Here is a 15714-nt window from a genome sequence, read left to right as displayed (position 1 = left end):
CTGCATAAACATCTGTGTATACTTGAATTTTCTCGAGCGATTTATATCCTATATGTCTGAAATATAATGTGAATCTGCTGGCAGTTAGCATGAATCACCTTAAAGTCCTGCGAGGTGAAAACACATCCAGCAGTCACGGGTGTTTAACTCGCTTGTCAGCTTTAAGTTGAAGATGTGGGGTGAGATAGATTGTGGCAAAAAAAAATTGCACGCTTACAGAGTTTTTGCACATTGGGGGATAATTATAACTTCTCAGTGAACTAAAATTGAGCAGTAAATTTTAAAGTAGATGGAGTCTGTATTTGTGCTTTGGAGGATGTTTATAAGTGAGGAATTTATTTAAAGAAAGGCAACGGTTTGCAGGCCTCAAGTTAATCTCTAATGGATGATTTAGATACACATTGAATGTATCAGAGAAACTATTGTCGCCCTTTTACTGATGATATCCGGAGCTGTAAATGGCAATAAGTGCAAAATTAGGTTAGAAATTGAAACAGAATTCATCAAATATCTAAATAGGCTCTTTTTTTTAGTTATGTATTAAATCACATTACAGCTCCAGATACATCATCCGTGTATGCTCTCTTTAAAAAAAGATCAAAATAATCTATTGATATTGCGCCTCCTCCACTAGAAAGGTCTTGTAATGTACAGTAGATGAGCCATTCAGCCCCATTACAGATGATATCATGTACCCTGATGCTTTGCGGTGTTCAGTCCCAGGTCGTGGGTGTTGTGTTGTGCTCTCTGAAGCGAAAATGACAGGCTCAGACTGTGGCTGATTTGATCAGATGTCAGCAGCCAGCACTTTCACCTGATCTACCAGCTGGGTGTAAACGTGAGCAGATGGGCCGGCCGACTGAGCCTCTGTCCCAATCCTCATATTACAATGCTGTTGCTGCTCCCCTCCAGAGTCGAGTCCACGGCCAAAGTCTCCTATTCAAGCACTGCAGGTCCTTTATACAAAGCCGTTTATCTTGATTTGTAAATTAGCTGGATTGTTTAAGTGGTAATCCTCGAGATGAGATCTAGGTGATGTCTCACTCCTGGTTGCAGCTTTCTGTAGGTGGCGCTCTTTTCTTTGTCTAAGCACCAAGATGCTCTTTTTATTTTTATTTGAGACAAACATAATCTTCTGCGTCTTTAGGTGCATTCATGTGAAAATGTACATTTGGCAATTAACAGCTAACTCAGGAGCAATCAGATTAACATAAAGAATAATGTCCTGATAGGTAAACATGTGCTCTGCTGTTCTGTCTCGTATGTTTACAAGCCTTAATACTCCTCCTCCTCTTAAGCAATTAGCTGAAATATGACTAATTAGAGGTTATACATATGCAAACATTCAGTCAGGTCCCCGCCCACAACCAGCAGTGGTGGCGTTCACACCGAGCCGCGGAGGAGAGATGGAGCATTTTGCCGGTGCCATTCACAATTAAGAGCGCAGAGCGATGGTGTCTTATTAGCAGCGGTGGCGAGACTAAACTTTACCGGGCAGGGGTCCTCAGGGGGAAGTAAAGGGATGGTGGTGGTGGAGGTGGAGGTGGGGGCGGAGGCACCGAAGCAGCTGTTGCTGTTTGTTTATGCAACTCAGCAACATACGAGCGGTGGGGTCCCTCTCCGGCGCTTGGCGGGGCCCCCGACTCTCCCTGCTTGATCTTTGAAGGTTGGGGCTGTTTGAACAATTCCTCCCAGTCCTCCCAGTGTCCTGCGCGCCACCATCTGTCTCCCCAGGAATGTGGGTAGAGTCAGCACACACCCCAGCATTTGTCAAGGCTGAACTGGGAGGAGGGAGTCGCTGTGTTTTTCCCCCTAGCGAGCTCAGAGAATATGTGTCCTTTTTTTATTTACTAACCGTTTAACATCCTCAACTCCCACTTGGAATTAATTGTTTCGTGAGTGACGAGCCAGGTTTACACACCCAGTGTTGTTGTTGTCACGGAGTATTATATCTTTTTTTTCCTTTTTCACAGAACAGGCCTTGTTTGAATTGCAAATTTGATGGATTGCAACTGATGTTTACCTTTGAAGAGAGAATCAAGGCCGGGCCTATACGCTCTGTTCTGTATCCTAACATTATTAAAGAGACATTCAAGGTTTTTTTTTAAAAAAAGACCCAATTACTGTAAGACATTTGGAACTGTTGTGAAGAAGTACAAAGTGTAATTCAAATGGTGTGAATACAGGTATGCAGGGTGAAAGAGCTCACAGATGACTCTGAATACCTTTCAGACTGATTAGGCCCAAATTAATGAAAAGTAGATCAGATCGGCGTCTCTAATGAAGGGGAAACGCTCTAAAAAGACTCTTTTCATTTATTCTATTTTCTGGGCTGCCAAATTCTAAAGGCATGCCTCCTTTGGCTGAGGAGCCAGGAAATTAAAAGGTATGTGATTCTCTCTGTTATCACCGCCGCTGCCTGTAGTCGCTCAACGGAGGTGGGAGTAGAAAGCCAAGATGCTCCGCTGGCGACAGGAGCCGTTTGGCTTGTTGCTTGTTGTCATGCCTACTGATTGTGATTATTTACTGAACTCTCACCCCCACGATGTTTGTGCATTTTTTTAACGTGGATCTCTCTCTCTGTCTTTCTTTCTCTCTCTCTCACAGCACCAACTGCTCAACCAAGCGGCCGGAAACCGCAAGTTCAAATGCACCGAGTGTGGCAAGGCCTTCAAATATAAGCACCATCTGAAGGAACACCTCCGGATTCATAGCGGTGAGTAGCGGGAGGAATGCCGCTCTGCCCTTTGAATATTCATAACCGTGATTTAAGAACGCCATGAATCTGCAGAAATTCCTTTTGGTTTATTTTGGACGCTCCCTGCTGTTGATGGACACTGAACTCTGCTGTGTTAAGAGTCAGTCCACTTGCCAAGTGCAATATTTGCTCAGAAATGTATATGTGTGTGAAGCATATCAGCATTTAATATAATTTCAGTTATTATTTTGTCACGGACAATGTCCATTGATCAACAGAAAAACTAAAAAAAAAGGAAGACTGCTTGATTTTCTCCAACAAACTTTTATTTCCTTTAGTAAATTGGGGCAATGTGTTCCTTCACACAAGCTTTACTGCATTCCATATAATTAATTTATTTTTATTTACTTTTACTATAATAGTTTTTATCTAAAGCACCTTAAATGAAACTTTGGGTTACAAATAATATTTTGTACATGAGCAAATTTGTTGTTGAGTAAGCATAATTACATTGAAATTGTCACCTTTGATAAAAAAATAAAACGAAACAGACAAAAATATTGTTATTATTATTATGAGCCTTTCATTCTCATTATACTGTATATTCTTTCTTCCAGGTGAAAAACCGTATGAGTGCCCCAACTGCAAGAAGCGTTTCTCCCACTCGGGCTCCTACAGCTCCCACATAAGCAGCAAAAAGTGCATTGGCCTGATAGCTGTCAATGGTAGGATGCGCAGCAACATGAAGACAGGCTCCTCCCCCACCTCCGCCTCCTCCTCACCCACCAACAGCGCCATCACCCAGCTGCGGCAGAAGCTGGAGAACGGCAAGCCGCTCGGCCTCCCCGATCACAACAACCACCTGAGCATCAAGACGGAGCCGCTCGACTTCAACGACTACAAGCTGATGATGGCGTCTCACGGATTCGGCGCTCCTGGACCGTTCATGAACGGAGGCATGGGTGGGAACAGCCCACTGGGGGTCCACCACAACTCGGCCCAGAGCCCCTTGCAGCACCTGGGGATGGCCGGGCTGGAGTCGCAGCTTCTGTGCTACCCGGGGCCGCTGGGGAACAACCTGAGCGAGGTGCAGAAGGTTCTCCAGATCGTGGACAACACTGTGTGCAGGCAGAAAATGGACTGCAAGCCAGAGGAGCTCTCCAAGCTCAAGGCCTACATGAAGGAGCTGGGGTCCCAGATGGAAGAACAGAAGCAGGTGCTGTCGTCTGCGGGGGCTCAGGTCGGTCTTCCACTCGTCGATCACAACGGCGCCACCAAAAGCATCATCGACTACACGCTAGAAAAAGTGAACGAAGCCAAAGCCTGCCTCCAGAGCTTGACCACAGACTCAAAGAGACAGATTAGCAATATCAAACGAGAGAAATCCAACCACATGCTTGAAGGAGGCGTGGATGAGAAGGTGCAGGAAAATAACATGTTTACAGCCTATGCTTGCCAATATTGCAAAGAATCCTTCCCCGGGCCGATACCTTTGCATCAGCATGAACGCTACCTTTGCAAAATGAACGAGGAGATCAAAGCCGTGCTGCAGCCCAGTGAGAATCTGATGCCCAACAAACCAGGGATATTCATGGAGAAGAACACCCACTTACCCTCCTCCATGCTGTCTGACAAGGGATACACTGGGCCCCTTAACCCTTACAGGGACCACATGTCTGTGCTGAAGGCATATTTTGCCATGAACATGGAGCCCAACTCGGAGGAGCTGCTCAAGATTTCCATAGCGGTCGGCCTTCCTCAGGAATTTGTCAAGGAGTGGTTCGATCAGCGGAAGACGTACCAGTACGGCACTAACAGAACCCCACCACTAGAGCACAGGCACAGCATGGAAATGGTTGTCGGAACAAATAACCACCACACTCCACCAAAAGACTCTATGGCAGCTAGGTCACCTGTGTCTCTACTTAAACCTACTGACCGCATCACGTCCCCCTCCATAGCAGAGCTCCACAACAACGTGAACAACTGTGACAACCCGCTCAGACATTTGAAAAACCACCAGTATGGCGGCAGCGCCAAACCAACAGGTGAAAAGTTGGACCACTCCCGCAGCAACACCCCCTCCCCGCTGAATCTGTCCTCCACATCTTCCAAAAACTCTCACAGCAGCTCCTACACTCCAAACAGCTTGACTTCAGAGGACCTGCAGGCCGAGCCGCTGGACCTCTCTCTGCCGAGACTAATGAAGGAACCCAAGCATGCACTGACTGTCAAAAGCAGACCTAAAGTCAACAGCATTACCATCGACCATAACAGCATCCCCTCTCCTCGAGAGCACTTCGAAGAGCCTTTGAACTTGGCCTATCTCAAGAAGGAATTCTCAGGCTCTACCAACAACGGAAACCTTGAAAAAAGCACTAGCCCCATCTTCGGCATTAACCCGTTCGCTGCCAAACCCCTGTACACGTCACTTCCACCTCAGAGCGCTTTCCCACCTGCCACATTCATGCCCCCGATGCAGGCCAGCATACCGGGTCTCAGGCCCTATCCGGGCATGGATCAAATGGGCTTCCTACCACACATGGCCTACACTTATGCAGCAGGGGCAGCTACCTTTGCCGAGATGCAGCAGAGGAGAAAGTACCAGCGGAAACCAGGTTTCCAGGTAAATAAGCCACCTGTGGTTTTGTGAAAGCCCCCAGGCCCGCTCAGATTCCCTAAAATGATCTGAACTCATTTCTGTACTAATTAAAAACGACTTCAGAGTCAGGAGACAGAAACGCTCACCTGAGGTAGACTGAACTGGCAGAGGAGATGGAGATAAACAGCTGTGACAAAAGCCCAGGGCTGGGAAAAAGTGAGGTGTAGTTAGTGGTGTCATGGAGGAAGTGGGGCACTTTAGAGGTCCAGATGTTTACAGAGCAGGGAGGATACATGCACAGGATGAGCCAAATTACAGCAGCTTTAGTTGTTTTTATTTTGTACCGCAAGTTAAAGATTATTTTGCTATCTGATCAGTTATATTTGTTATTTAGTAAACATTTGCTGGTTCCAGAATCTCAAATTTGAGACTTCACTATTCACAGTTTATTAAATGTCATGTTGTTTTGGGAAAACAGGCATTTAAATTGACAAAATAATAAATTATTTAAAAGATATTATCTCTCTATTAATTGAGGATGAAAAAATATTTGTTACAGCCCTATTTGGATTTTCTTTTACAGCTGAAACTTGCCTCATAACTCAATGTGTCTTTTAGTTTTAGTTTTTTGGAACTGTTCAAAAATCCTCTAAAACCTGTTTTAAATCTTAACTGAGAATATATGGATGTTTTAATTGTAGCCCTCAAAAAGTTCCAATTCAAGCATAAAAAGAACCTATTGGCACAAAATAACATGGACTGTATTGGCCCTAAAATCTCTGAGTGAAGCTGACATTGTTACCACTCTCCTCTGTAAATTTCTCCCTCTGCTCTGTGTGGAACACATTAATGCTCCTGACTCCAGTCCTCTTCCAGCGCTGGCCTGAACTCACATATTTTGTTATTAAATATGGGTGAAAGGCCTTTGTAAAAATGACAAAGGTGAGCCCCGGAGCTGTGCACTTCTCTGAAATTTCCCATCGCAACTTTGCTGCATTTTAAAGAGAGCCACAGCCAAAATGAGCTTCTACATGTGGATTAATAATGCACAGTCTCCATGTTCATTACCACTGAATGCTGAAGGCTGTTTAACATAGAGGGAACCATTTTGATGAAAAAAAGTATTAATAATGTTTCCTATTCTAAGTTATTAAATTAGATTTTAAAAATACAGCTACAGGCGTTTAGTTCAAATTGATTGCAGAGTGATAGTGGTCCCTTCTTAAAACACAGTGCAGAGCTGTCCTCACATTATCACACACAGATTCATTGAAGGAAGCTTTGCTGGCTCAATATTGCCCATTAAGGTGCACCTTCTGATTTTAATCATTATATGAGTTTGCAATTTCAAGAACGCCGCCTCCTCTAATGTTGTAATATTGTTCTCCATCAATTCATGTAATCTTCATCATAAAAGAGAATTTTAAAGGAATCTGCAGAATTAACTCGCCTGTACAAAATGAGACCACACTGAATACACCATTACGGCTAAGTTTCATAATGGGCAGCATGTCAGTTATAGATGGGAGATATTACTCCACAGATGAAAGTTTTATAAGAAATCAACGCTGGTATGTGCTGATAATTAAAAATGCATGAGAACATGAAGCATAGTGTGATTGTTTGGGAGGTAGGGGTCAGTTTATTGCCGTATCTAGTAACGAAAAGTGTTTCTTCTAACATTTAGTAGCTTTTATATAGATAAAAGCAACATTTAAACACTTACACATCATGCAATTTTTGTATCATGACATTTATTCTTAAAATGGTATTAAATTTACTTCTTTTTTTGTCATTAACTCATATTAGCAGTTGATACATGGTTAGCAATTAACATAGGACACGTCTTCTTGTTCAACCTAGCTGGAAATTTGTATAACAAAATATTTAAAAAATAATACAAATAAAAGTCTTATTAAGAGATTATGCAGCTTTCTAAAAAAATAATGAAAAATCTAGAAAATGTCAATAAATATACACTTCTACTTCAAGCTAACTTAAGCTAAAGCTAAAGTAAGTAAATGTTTTTCTTCCAAATATTCCAAACAAAGTGACGAGCTGACCTACTTAATTAATAAGTAGCCTATTCCGACCCTTGATCATGCACCAAATTCATTCTATTTTTTTCTTTCTCTCTTTTCTTTTTTTTGTTTGTGTTTTTGAAGGGGGACCTGCTCGACGGTACACCAGATTACATGTCAGGGCTGGACGACATGACAGACCCCGATTCCTGTCTGTCGCGGAAGAAGATTAAGAAGACCGAAAGTGGTATGTACGCGTGTGACTTGTGCGACAAAACATTCCAGAAGAGCAGTTCCCTTCTAAGACACAAATATGAACACACAGGTATATACTGTTCTAGACCCTTATTTTAAACCCCATTGCTTTTTTTATGTTTTAAATGTTTGTGTTTCCAAATCCTCTCACTATGAATATATATATTTTATGTTACCCCTTTTCTCCTTCTTTCCTTCTCTGTTTGACCCTTAAGTTGTATCTGTAAACCAACACCTAACTTGCTTTTTCATTGACAGGGTTGCCAACGAATTAGTCAGATTTCAAATGAGAAAGTTTGACTTTGTGATGAAGCTTTGTGTGTTCTTTTATAAAAATATCAAAAGGATTTTTTTTTAAAGTATAATCTGTAATTAATGCAGGTAGCAAGCAAAGGGAGACTCCAGCTATCTTTTCAAGTCATTGTGCTCTTTATTTTCCAATCATATCCTACTGTATTAACCATTTTGCTATCTTAAAAGACACACATCAATTCACCTAGATATATAAAGCCAGAAAAAGGCCCCTAATGCCTTTATCGGCCCCATTATTGGCGATAGATCACATCAGCGGAGCAGTGCTCAGAAGCTTCAGAGCACTGATAACAAGTCTTTCATTATAGTTATTATACAGAGATCCTCTTTCACTAGGTTGCATCATTTATTTTATCCGCTATCTGTAGCAAAGCGCTCAGTGCTTTATGCAGCCTTCATGTTATCTGGTCGGACATAAAAGGGAGGGAGGGCGCACCGTCAGAACAGTGCACTGAACTCTTTTAAAAAGGGTGCGTTATCTCCACAGCGCCCCTGCATCTCGCTCTGAACGCCACGCTTTCATGTTCACGTCACTATGTGTTGTTTTTAACAATATTACGAGGCTCAGAAGTGCAAAGAAGTGCAGTTGCACTGGCCAGATGTTGGACAGAAATGCAGTTTGAAAGCCTGTTGGCTGCTGGACACGAGTGTCAGAGGGGAGTCATGTGATTTGTGTGAGGCAGGCAGCCATATTTCCACACGTGCTGAGCAGCAGTGAATGAAAAAAGTGTTTGAAGCCAAAATTAGATGTTTGGAGAGTTATTAGGAGTAGCTTTTTTAAAAGAGATGCAGGTAACTTTAGGTCTTTGGAAGAAGCCCTGAGGGAAGGAGTTTAGCTTGGTGAGCAGTAAGTGTTTTGGATGAAACAGCAGCCGTGTGGCCACATTACAAGGCGGAGGACATTTATTTAGCCAGACAGTTTATGGCCCCGTGTCATAAAACTATCTCACCCTGCCCTTGTGGCCAGCTTGGGTTTCTCATTTCTGCCTTGGCATCCGAATCGTCCCATCACATTTAGTAGACGGAGGAGCCCCAGCCCAAAACCTAATGGAGGGCCAGGCGTCACCATGAACTTGAATTGTGTTGAGAGATAAGCAGGGTAACCCCTCCGTGCCCCCCTCCTCCGTCCCGCAGCACAACTCGGATTTGTTTACTCCTTTGTCGCGCCTTCTGTTTGTTTGCTTTGCAGTAGTGTATTTATGTTGCATTCATCAGTGTGGCACGCAGGCCTAAAATAAGTAGTTGTGGTTGAGTTTCTCCATGCTTTAACCACGGGAGGGAATTTCCATAATGTAGGCCCATGAATGCGAGCGCACTTTCTCATCGCACTCTCAATTTGAATAAACAAATAGCCCTAAGTCGTAAGTCAAAGTTGGATTTAATGCTCCGTGATGTCATTTTACTCCATGCCATCCAATTCATCAGAGTTTTTCCTCAACGTTTTGCTTTCTTCTGACTTGTGTGATTTGTTGTAGCAGCAGGACGAGCGAGGCAGCCGACTCACGTCCCCCTTCTGTGTTTTGTGTCTCTGCAGGCAAGAGGCCGCACCAGTGCCAGATCTGCAAGAAAGCCTTCAAACACAAACACCATCTCATCGAACACTCCAGACTGCACTCGGGGGAGAAGCCTTACCAGTGCGACAAGTGCGGGAAGAGGTTCTCCCACTCGGGCTCCTACTCGCAGCACATGAACCACCGCTACTCCTACTGCAAGAGGGAGGCCGAGGAGCGGGAGGCGGCTGAGCGGGAGGCCCGTGAGAAGGGCCACCTGGAGCCCACGGAGCTGCTGATGAGCCGGGCGTACTTGCAGGGCATGACTCCTCAGGGTTACCCAGAGCTGGCGGAGCGCGAGGCCATCCTGAGGCACGACGCTGTGAACGGAGGGATCAGAGAGGGACGGAAGGAAGTGGAAGGAACGTATGCGAAGATTGGACGGAGGGACGACGAGTTTGAGGAGGAGGAGGAGGAAAGCAAGAGCATGGACACGGACCCGGACACGTTGAGGGACGAGGAGGAGAACGGAGAGCACTCGATGGACGAAAGCTCGCTGGACGGCAAAACGGAAACCAAATCGGATCACGAGGACACGATGGAGGATGGCATGTAATCGGCAACAACGTTTCAAAAGCTTCCCATCTTAAGAGTTTTAAGTTTCTCTCTTTCGGTTCAGTATTCTTACCTGCTCGGTTTGAAACAGCGTGTTTTAAACCGTACATGCACGTGCCTGAAGCTTCCGGGAAGCTTTCTTTGACAGACTCCTCGGGGGGGAAAGATGTCTGCCGAACAAGACATGGACTCAAAAATCAATCTGGAGGAGGCGTTGAGAGAAGGGAGGCATGGGTTTGTGAAATAAGCTGCATTATGCAAACCGAACAATGAATAAATGAATACATTTCAAAAAATGTACAGTACTAAGGCCTAAAAATATGTGTGGTGCTAACCTCCTCAAATAAACCCCCTGTGTTCCATAGTATTTATAGCACAACTAGTGACTTGTACAAATTGCACTCCGCTTCTATAATCATGAACAAAAATAATAAAAAGTATTGCCTATGTATATATTTATACAGTGTTGGAAAAAGAGCAGTAGTGTCTGCACTACAGTCCTTCGATATTACCTTTGTTATCACCTACCTACCTACCTACCTACGGTGTTGTCTTTAGTTTTGCCATGTTGCCCGGCCACAAACATCTCCAGCCACACTATTTTAGGCCTCTTGAATCAACGTCAAATGAAGGAATTTAAACAAAAAGACTGTATGAAGGAGCTTAGAGGATTTTTTAAGAGGATGAAGTTTAAAAGAGACCTTCGTTTTAAGGGAAAATACAGTTTATGGACAGATGGTATGGGGAAAAAATGAAGGATGAAGCCTTTGTAAGGTGTTTTTGATAAGAAAAAAGAAGCCTTATATGCAAACCTTTTAACCTGTGTGTTTTCTGCAAGTGCCACCCTCGTATTGTGTAAAAGGAAGGTTAATTTTTTTCACCAGCTTCAGTATTATGAAATGGTTCACCGTTGTTCTTTGAAGCATCCGTGTCAGTATTAAGACTTATAGGCAGCAGTTCCTTAGTTTACATTATGTTGTGCAATGTTTTCTCAGTTTCTTTTCTTTTAACTTTGTCAGTATTACACCAAACCATTTTTTGAAAACAACAAATTGCATTCATTTTATTTGTAGGTTGAAAAAAAAACATTATTTATGTGGCCCATTTTATATTTCCTAATTTTATTTATTTCATACTGTTGTGTACAGTACTATAGTTCTTCAATATATAGATATATTTTAGTAAAAAGGAACATGGTGTCGATCATAGGGGCAAATTTTACGTAAAGAGAGCATTTATTGTGTTTTGAAACATTGTGAAATGCGAAGTTTAATCTTATTTTATTTTATTTCCTTTATTTTCCAGTTACTGGAAAATTCCAAATTTGGGAACTTTTATACAATTGTGAAAACACTGTATTTTCGACTGAAAAATTCCACTTTCTTCATCTTTGTTTCTTTTTTTAAGCTAAAAAAAATGAAGAGGGACTGTTAAATACTATGTATGATATCATGACTGAAGAAGAATCTTTCCTGAAATGTCTTTGTAAAAGTATTATTGAATTCTTAATTTGTAATTTCTCTTGAAAATGACCCTGCTCGAATAAAAGTAGCCAAATTACAGAGTACCAAACCCTGAGCGCTTCATGTTTATTCACAGAGAACCAACAGTGAGGTTTGCTTGGCAGCGCCGAGCTTAAATCACTTTAAATTCTCTCCAAAACAAGAAAAACTTCTCATATCCGCTTTATACAGAAACCACTGTGGACCAAGTCTGCTCTGCTCATTATCATGTTAATGACATACAGTTTCAATTCACGTTTTCACATGGATCAAAGTGAGCTGACCCCGGCTCTGCTGCTTATTACGTCCAATTTACCAAACATATATTCCACATCTTTTCACCTGTATTTGTTCCACACTTTTCAAGCAGTCACTACACATTGAAATAAGTTTATAAAGAATAAGCCAGAAATATTCTTTTTTTTTTTTTTTTTTTTTTTTTTTTTATTTCAAAGGACATTCAAACACATTTTCTTTGACTTTTGTTTGTATAGTTTACAAGTCCTTTTCGATTATTTCCGCATACCACCCCCCCCCCCCCCCCCCCCCACCCCCACACACACACACACAGGGATAATCCAATACATATAACAAATTAGAAATACTATTAAGTAGAACACAAAGAGATTAAGTAGAACAGAAAATACATTCATATAGCTATACATACACAAGAAACACATAAATCACATAAAGAAAACAAAGAGAAAAAAAGAAAAATTCTGAATATTCAGAAATATTCTATACATTTCTTACTTTCAACTATTAAAAGACCAAAAGAAAAAATGACCTGATCAGGTTTTCAACTGTAGTTATTTCGGAGTGAATCCCACACACACACACACACACACACACACACACACACACCAACCTGCCAAATGCACCATTTCCTACAAAACAGATGTGTTTTAGTATTGTTATGGGATAAGTTGACAATAAGGACTATATGTATTAAACTACACAATAATGTCAGCCTTAAAATACTTAATATAGCATCATTGTTTCCTGATTTATTTTTATGGAAATATATTTCAAAAATATTTCTTTGACCTCAGTGATAACAACATATAGAATTAAGTTATTTATAAAGCAAAAAATGCTAAATATTAGCTTCTCAAATATGAGGAATTGCTGCTGTTTTGTGTCATTTTAAACTGAATCTTTTCTTCCGGGACAAGCCATTTCTTTTTTTACTATTTCCTGACATTTTATAGACGTAATAAATAATCAAATACCAGAATAATTCAAAACTACTGATTATTTATCATCAATAATGTAAATAATGACAGTTTGCATCCCTGAGAGTATCAGTAGTCGTGTGTTTTGCTCACTAAGTGACAGGATCTATTCAACGCTGCAGCCATTAACAACACTTCTCTTTTCCCAAATTTCACTGTGAAACTTTCTTGAGGCCTGACAGGTGGACTCCAGCAGCGGAGTGCTCTCCACTGAAGGAGACGCTCGACTCCATTAGCCACTCACACTGCGTTATGCAGATTAAAAGCAACATCAAAAGGCCGAGATGAAAGCTCCAAAGGTTGAGCGATGCCAAACATCAGAACGCGCTTTGCATATTCCGATTTTCCTATCGATCGGCATGCCATCGGATCATTTGCGGACCATCTCGCAGATAAAAGAGCAAGTCTTAAATGATTAGCTGATGAATTTGATAATGTGCTGTGAACCGCCTGAACAATTACACATGCGAAAAAATGAGCGTACGTCAAGGCGAGCAGGGGGGAATCCTCTGGAGTATATCGCTATCATTAAGAGAGAAATTTCAACCTTCCTCTGCTTTTACATTTTACATCTATTAGACTTGCATACAAGCTTAAATTCACCAGGCTCCCAACTTCACAAGCAACTCATAGGAAGGTCAAAGGTCGCGATGGATGTGATGAAATATTCCTGCAACGGAGAGTAGGTAGAATGGCTGAATTAGGAAGCGGGAAGCAAAGAGAGGGGGAAAATTACATTTATTAGATCATGTAGAGGGAAAAAATGGAGGAAAGACAAACTGAAAGTCTCTCAAATGTTTCTTTCATACAAATGTGATAAAAACAGACTCCTCGCAGGATAAGATGGGGAAGAACTCGGCTGCCGTCCCTCTTTGTGTCTGTTTGAATTCCAGTTGTCACTCTTTGAATATCGGCTGATACTGATGTAGATCCAATTTACGGATCAATACTGTCTGAGACTATTAGCCAGGGCTCAAAGGAGGACGGCTTTTAATTGCAATCAGGCTGCATGATGGTGCCCTCAATTGATTTTCTTGTGTAGTTAATAATTTTATTTTTATAAATATGTTTTGACTGAAGTCTCACTTGATGTATAAAGAAAATAAATAACAGTTTCTCCACAAACAGAAGCAACAATCAGATACTGAAAACTGATTTTTGATTTTATTGCCCAAATCTACTCCTATTTAATCTCAGGTTCACTCAAACATTTATATTTTTTGACAGATTTTCTATGATTTGATGTCTCCAATTCTGAGGCCTAATACAAAAAAAGCAATTTGGATGTTGAAACTGATCGGAATTTCATCGTTTTCAAATGGATCAAAGTGAGCTGACCCCGTCTCTGCTGCTTATTACGTCTCAATTACCAAACATACAGTATATTGCACATCTTTTTACCTGTATTGGTTCCACACTTTTCAAGCAGTCACTACACATTAAAACAAGTTTATAAAGAATAAGGCCAGAAATATTCCATACATTTCTTACTGTCAACTATTAAAAGACAAAAAGAAAAAAATGAACTGATCAGGTTTTCAACTGTAGTTATTTTGGAGTGAATCCCACACACACACTCACACACACACTCACACGCACACACACACACACACACACACACACACACACACACCAACTTGCCACCATAAATACTGACTACAGCAAATGTGTGTTAATCCGCCACTGAAAATAGTCCCCAACAAATGCACCATTTCCTACAAAATGCACGTGTGTTTTAGTATTTTTATGAGATAAGTTGACAAGGAATATAGATATTAAACTAAAAAAGAACAGAATTGTTTATGTATTAATGTATACTGATTTTATACTGCATTTTAGAATGTTTAAACCTAAAATGTTGTAAATGTTGACCTGTCTTGCTCCTCGGCTGTCCCTGCAGTGATTTCGATCTGCACTGATGTAAAACGGTGTTGGGAGTGCTGCCCGGCTCTTAGAACATTTAAAAGGGAGGAAAAACAACAACACAAGCGTGTAGTAGTAATTCATACGAGTGTCATGCAGCCATATGCCTGGGCCAGATTGGTGGTGTATTTTGGACAGCTGAGCTCTAATGATTCACTGCTGGGCCTTGTATAGACCAAAGCTAAGTGTACATTTTGCCTCAGGCTACTCTGCTGCCTCCACAGATACACTTAGTAGTAAAATTGACTTGTTTGCACTGAAAACACTCATCTGTCTTGTTACATTCGTCTTTTAATCATATTCTGTTACCTGCATCCCTCTGCATCTATCTAAAGATGAAAACGGTGAGGCCAGCATGGCTCTCAGCTGTCAAGTCAACTTTATATACACGCCGCCTAAAAATACAAAGCCAGCATGTAAATGTGCTTTAAGAAACAGGAGGGTTACAATATGGAAAAAGGGAGGCAGAGCACGGAACATCAGCAGCAAAATGAAGACGTAAGGGAAAAAAAGATCACGCTTTAATGCACAAAATAAGAGCGATAGAGCATGACAGAACACGTCGGAGGCCAGTAGATGAAATTAGGTCTGAGGTTTGGTTGCAACTGAGGATTTCTAGTGTATTTTTTCCATGTTGAAGTCAGTCGGAGCTGCACTGGAGAACAGATCAGTCCCTGAAACAAAAAAAGTCTGTGACTCAGTGGTGGTTTTACCTTTGATGAAGAGAAGAGCTGCTTTTAACTCAATCCTGGTTTAATATTGGGCACAGAAGGGCAAGTAAAGCCTACAGGTGTCTCTCCACAGACTATAAGCAATAAAAATCCTGTTTTACTCCCTTTTTATTTCCACCACAAATTGGCCAGGTCTTCACCTTACAGTATTTCTGGGAATTGAAGTTTTTGCAGTTAATAATAGCATAGTTAGTTACTACCATAACTGCTGTCCAGTGTGCTGATCCTGGAGCTGTCCAGGGTCCTTGGCGTCATTACAAATGTATTTGTTGTTGGACAAAAAAGGACCTTTCCAGCACATTCAACTGCACGTCATGGTCTTCTTCAACA

At 41.5% G+C, this 15714-nt stretch overlaps 1 protein-coding gene across 4 annotated transcripts in view; it reads left to right on the top strand.

The window, feature by feature from the left end:
- Window positions 1-11565, top strand: part of zeb2b (zinc finger E-box binding homeobox 2b) — an 86181-nt gene extending 74616 nt beyond the window's left edge. For 3 of the 4 annotated variants that reach the window (XM_059327512.1, XM_059327514.1, XM_059327513.1), the window contains exons 7-10: window positions 2608-2716; window positions 3316-5324; window positions 7466-7646; window positions 9423-11565. In XM_059327512.1, coding sequence (XP_059183495.1) covers window positions 2608-2716; window positions 3316-5324; window positions 7466-7646; window positions 9423-9994 — 2871 coding nt within the window. In that variant the 3' untranslated portion in view covers window positions 9995-11565. The remainder of the gene's footprint in view (window positions 1-2607; window positions 2717-3315; window positions 5325-7465; window positions 7647-9422) is intronic. The other variant, XM_059327515.1, reaches the window with a different exon arrangement.
- The last annotated feature ends 4149 nt before the right edge of the window (window positions 11566-15714 follow it).

Source organism: Centropristis striata, chromosome 24 (genome assembly GCF_030273125.1).
Source record: "Centropristis striata isolate RG_2023a ecotype Rhode Island chromosome 24, C.striata_1.0, whole genome shotgun sequence".
Classification (NCBI taxonomy): Eukaryota; Metazoa; Chordata; class Actinopteri; order Perciformes; family Serranidae; genus Centropristis; species Centropristis striata.
This window is presented reverse-complemented; position numbering and strand designations above follow the sequence as displayed.